Source organism: Leucopleurus acutus, assembly GCF_964270905.1.
Source record: "Leucopleurus acutus genome assembly, chromosome: 16".
NCBI lineage: Eukaryota > Metazoa > Chordata > Mammalia > Artiodactyla > Delphinidae > Leucopleurus > Leucopleurus acutus.
The window spans coordinates 7,259,850-7,265,298 of NC_139158.1; the positions used below are offsets into that span (position 1 = coordinate 7,259,850).

General features: G+C 61.7%; 1 protein-coding gene across 2 annotated transcripts; it reads left to right on the plus strand.

Moving 5' to 3' along the window:
* Window positions 1-1,707: 1,707 nt before the first annotated feature.
* Window positions 1,708-5,101, plus strand: TRIM56 (tripartite motif containing 56; the record flags this gene model as incomplete). Of its 2 annotated transcripts, none has more annotated exons than XM_082856393.1 (3): window positions 1,708-1,800; window positions 2,649-2,723; window positions 2,833-5,101. In XM_082856393.1, exons 2-3 carry the CDS (start codon window positions 2,656-2,658, stop codon window positions 5,099-5,101), a joined length of 2,337 nt encoding a protein of 778 aa, XP_082712519.1. In that variant the 5' UTR covers window positions 1,708-1,800; window positions 2,649-2,655. The 2 variants fall into 2 exon arrangements, with proteins under 2 accessions (XP_082712519.1, XP_082712518.1); XM_082856392.1 differs by having other exon boundaries at window positions 1,719-1,800; window positions 2,612-2,723.
* Between the last annotated feature and the right edge of the window lie 348 nt (window positions 5,102-5,449).

Sequence of the window (5,449 nt, forward strand, 5' to 3'; positions counted from 1 at the left end):
TTGTCTATTGCACAGCACATGGCATGCCGTCTGACTGCAGCAGACATCCAGAAAATCGTCCTTGGATTCACACAGACAAACATACACGGAGCCTTACACATGCGCAGACGTGTGCACACGCTTAGGGACACACATGTGCCAATACATTTTTCTGTGCTCATCTTGGCTGACCGTCGGGTCTGTAGCGTTCAACTGCGCTGACCACCTCCTCCTCTGGAAGTACAGCATTCTCCACCCCTGGCTCCTGGGACCTACTCTTGCTTGGATTTCAATCTACCTCTCTGGAAGTACCTCTCAGCCTCCTTCGCGCCCCAGCTCCTCCCCAACTTGCCCTTAAATGTCTTTGTTCCACATAGCGCCATCTCGGCCCTGCCCTTCTCACTTTGGACCTGTTGGGTGACTTCATCAGAACCAAAGATACATTTGCAAAAGTCTAGAAAAGTCATAATCCGGGTTAGCAGCAGCAAAGCTCTCCGTCCTGACTTCCAGAACTGCAAAACCTGAAGGACTTCCTACCCTCCTTCCGGCACCTCCCTCCAAAGGGACAGTCACAGGACCCACGGCTTCTTTCACCTGTAGCAGCTGCTCACACGTGAGGCTCCCATCCTCCACCCTCCTCTCTGCCCCTAGTGGCGCTGTGTCAGCTCAGACCCCTCCACTTTTCACCCGGACCCATGGTCAGGCCCCCCCCCCCCCCCCCCCCCGGTCTATTCTGTTGGCCGCTGCCGGAGTGAGCTCTCACCGGTTCTGTTTCCTCGCGAAGTCCCATCACTGTGGATAAAGCGATGCATACATGGGTAGCGGTGTGACGAATCAACTACGGCAAGACGTTAACTGTCGAATCTAAGGGGTAGGTACAGGAGTGCGCGTTCCAATCCTCTCAACTCCTTTGTGCTTCAAAATTTTCAGAAGATGTTGGGGGAAATACCCTTCAATGGTTTCTTTTGGCTTTTGGGATTAAACTCAGACCCCTTCGCGTAGAACATAAGGCCCTCTGTGATCTGGCCGTTGCCTCACCCTCTGTAACCTCATCTGCTACCACTCACATATCCCTTTCCCACAAGCCATCGTGAATTACTTGGATCCCCCAGCAGAGTCGTGGTATTTCATTCCTCTGAGCCCTCGGACTTGCTGTTCCCGATTCCTAGAATGCCTTTCCCTGTATTCTTCTCGGGTGATCCCTAACCCCCATGCACTCTTCTGACTCATCTCAAGTGACACCTCCTCCAGGAAGCCTTTGCTGACTCCTCCTTTCGAGGCCCCTTATCTGGTTCCCACAGCCCCTCCCGTATCTCAGCAGAGATTTATAGTACGAAGGGCCTCGCCTAAGACTGGGTTGTCAGATATGCAGCAGCAATGGAACCCTGGCCTGAGGACGGGGCTCTAGTTACCCTACGCCTCCGAATCACCTATGATCTCTCATTTCTTCCCTCAGAGGACGCATCCTCAGGCATCTGCCCTGCCTTTGCGCCAAACACACTTAGCAGGCTGAGCGAATCCTCGGGCTCAAACTGACAAGCCAACCTCGGCAACTCCAGCCGCCAAAGCTGTCCTGGCCCCGGAGCCCCGGAGCCTGCTGGCGGGGGCTGTGCCCTGCTGGTGGTGGAGGCCCCCGAGGAAGCGCTCCAGGCAGGGTAGGGAGGAAGGCGGGGCCTGCGGCTGTACAAGTCGGTGTCCCGGGCCTGGGACGGAAGTTGCAGAAGTACAATTAGTTTCAGTTTTGTTTCTCTTTCAGGAGCCCAGCAACAGCAGCGCCAGGGCCTCGGGGGCTCCCACTCCGGGTCCTGGAGCCCCGGCTAGGTAAGGAGAGGGGCTTGGAGGGCGATTGAAGGGACAGCTGAACTGGAGGGGGTGGGGGAAGGGGGAGAGCGGGAGGAAGGGGAGTGGGGGAGAGGGACCCAGAAGGCGGGAGGAGAGGGGAGGAGAGGGGAGGCTTCCCCCGCGGGGCCAGAGATCCGAGACTTCCTGGGGAAGACCCCCTCCCACTCTCTGAGCTCTCCAGCCAGCCCCTGCTTGCTGGAAGTTTGGGGGAAATCCCCCAAGTTTCTTTATCAAGTATTTCACAGCCACTGTGTAGGGAGCTGGGGGCATTCACAGCTGATCCTCATGTGACTCCTACCCTCCAGAGGCTTCTAGGAAAGCAGGAGGCCTCTTGCAGCAGGAAAGGCTGAAAGAAAAGGGCTGGAGGAGATGGGGCAAAGGCTACGCAGTGACCCTGAGTTTGAGGAACTGGAAGGAAAGAGCGAGGCGGCCCCTTCCTCTCAGGCATCCTTCTGCCTGTTCATTTCAGGATAGTCGAGGCAGGAAGAGGGGCCCTCACAACCCGTGATGCCGCTGCCAGGGCCTAGGAGGCAGGTGTACGGGGCTGTGGGAATTGGGGTCCCTCATACTCCCCCACCCTCCGGGAGTCAAGGCACATCTGCCCACCCAGACCCTCGGCGGGTCCTCTGTGCCCTCCCCTCACCTGGCATCCCACCCCCAGCAGGACCCCCAGGATCTATTCACACCAGACTCGCATCCCATGTGCCACAAGGCCTGTCAGTGGGGGACACCGATCGTTACGCCAGCAGGTCTCTAAGGCTGTGCTTCTTGGTGTTGTCATATCTCGCAGGGCCTGACATGCAAAAGCGGCCTTTACTTTTTCATAGTTGCTGAATGTCTGCAGGGAGGAGGGAGGCGGCTCTTTATCTCAAGAGACCAGAAGAAAATTCCTGGCCATTCAGGTGAGACCCCAGACCTGGTGGGGCTTGAGGATGGGGGAGAGGTGAGAGGGCAGGTGGGGGCCACCGCGGAGGTGCCCTCTGTCCTCTGACCCCGACCCCTCGCTTGCAGAATGGTTTCCCAGGGCTCCTCGCCCTCCCTGCTGGAGGCCCTGAGCAGCGACTTCCTAGCCTGTAAAATCTGCCTGGAGCAGCTGCAGGTGCCCAAAACGTTGCCCTGCCTGCATACCTACTGCCAGGACTGCCTGGCCCAGTTGGCCGAGGGCAGCCACCTCCGATGCCCTGAGTGCCGCGAGACTGTGCCTGTGCCGCCCACGGGCGTGGCTGCCTTCAAGACCAACTTCTTTGTCAACGGGCTCCTGGATTTGGTGAAGGCCCGAGCCGGTGGAGACCTGCGCGCAGGGAAGCCGGCCTGTGCACTGTGCCCGCTGATGGGGGGCGCCAGCGCGGGGGGGCCAGCCACAGCCCGGTGCCTGGACTGCGCCGACGACTTGTGCCAGGCCTGTGCCGATGGGCACCGCTGCACTCGGCAGACCCACAGCCACCGAGTGGTGGACCTGGTGGGCTACAGGGCAGGGTGGTACGACGAGGAGGCCCGGGAGCGCCAGGCGGCCCAGTGTCCCCAGCACCCGGGGGAGTCCCTGCGCTTCCTTTGCCAGCCCTGCTCCCAGCTGCTGTGCCGGGAGTGTCGCCTGGACCCCCACCTGGACCACCCCTGCCTGCCCCTGGCCGAGGCTGTGCGTGCCCGGAGGCCAGGCCTCGAGGAGCTACTGGCGGGCGTGGACAGCAACCTGGCCGAGCTGGAGGCCACCCGGCTGGCGGAAGAGGAAGCCTTGGCCTGTCTGCGGGAGCAGGCAGCCAAGGTGGGCACGCAGGTGGAAGAGGCAGCCGAGGGGGTCCTCCGGGCCCTCCTGGCCCAGAAGCAGGAGGTGCTGGGGCAGCTACGGGCCCATGTGGAGGCTGCCGAGGAGGCTGCACGGGAGAGGCTGGGGGAGCTGGAGAGCCGGGCACAGGTGGCCAGGGAGGCGGCCGCCTTTGCCCGTCGCGTGCTCAGCCTGGGTCGGGAGGCCGAGATACTCTCACTGGAGGGGGCGATTGCCCAAAGGCTTCAGCAGCTGCAGCGTTGTCCCTGGATGCCTGGGCCAGCCCCCTGCCTGCTGCCCCAGCTGGAGCTCCATCCTGGACTCCTAGACAAGAACCGCCAGCTGCTAAGGCTCTCCTTTCAGGAGCAGCAGCCCCAGAAGGACAGCGGGAAAGACGGAGCCAGATGCCAGGGAGGCGCTGCAACCCCGCCCCAGAGCAGGGACGGAGCTCAGACCCCAAAGCAGGACAGCGCGCAGCCGCCCCAGGAAGATGGAGCCCAGACCCTAAAGGCGGAGAGAGCCGAGACGCCCCAAGAAGATGGAGCCCAGACCCCGAAAGAGGGCAGAGCCCAGACACCCCAGGAAGATGGAGGAGCCCAGTCCCCAAGGGGCGGCCGATCCAACAAGAAGAGGAAGTTCAAAGGCAGGCTCAAGTCCGTTTCCCGGGAGCCCAGCCCAGCACCTGGGCCGAACCTGGAGGGCTCTGGCCTCCTCCCCAGGCCCATCTTTTTCTGCAGCTTCCCCACACGGATGCCGGGGGACAAGCGGTCTCCGCGGATCACCGGGCTGTGTCCCTTTGGCTCCCGGGAGATCCTGGTGGCAGATGAGCAGAACAGGGCCCTGAAGCGCTTCTCCCTCAATGGCGACTACAAGGGCGCGGTGCCTGTCCCCGAGGGCTGCTCCCCGTGCAGCGTGGCCGCCCTGCAGGACGCCGTGGCCTTCTCGGCTGGCGCTCGCCTCTATCTCATCCGCCCCAACGGCGAGGTGCAGTGGCGCCGGGCGCTGAGCCTCTGCCAGGCCAGCCACGCCGTGGCCGCCATGCCGAGCGGGGACCGGGTGGCCGTCAGCGTGTCAGGCCACGTGGAGGTGTACAACATGGAAGGCAGCCTGGCCACCCGGTTTATCCCCGGGGGCAAGGCCAGCCGGGGCCTGCGGGCGCTAGTGTTCCTGACCACCAGCCCCCAGGGCAATTTCGTGGGGTCAGATTGGCAGCAGAGTAGCCTGGTGGTCTGTGACGGGCTGGGCCAGGTGATTGGGGAGTACCAGGGGCCGGGCCTGCACGGCTGCCAGCCAGGCTCTGTGTCCGTGGATAAGAAGGGCTACATCTTTTTGACCCTTCGGGAGGTCAACAAGGTGGTGATCCTCGATCCGAAGGGGTCGCTGCTCGGTGACTTCCTGACGGCCTATCACGGCCTGGAAAAGCCCCGGGTGACCACCATGGTGGATGGCAGGTACCTGGTTGTGTCCCTCAGTAATGGGACCATCCATGTCTTTCGGGTCCGCCCTCCTGACAGTTAAAGGGCTGGGACTGGAGAGACACTTCGGGGTGGGGGGGACTGGGGGGGTAGAGAGAAGGGAAGCAGGGCGGCCCGAGGGATGTGGTGGCCGAGGGCATTTTCCCAGAGAGCAGGGGTTGGCAACTTTTCAAGGTGAAGTGCAAAACCGCTCTTCAGGTGTGCAGGAATAGGGACCAAGGCGGGTGGCATGGCCGTAACCCTCGGAAGCGGAGGAGGAGGGGTTGGAGGGGTACTGGGCATTAATGCTTCTTGCTTTTGCTGGGGGTGACTGCCACTGCCGCCGCCGTAGAGTCTAGGTTTCCAAGATGTGTAAGCTAGTCCTGATTTGAGTTCTTTAAAACCATTCCTG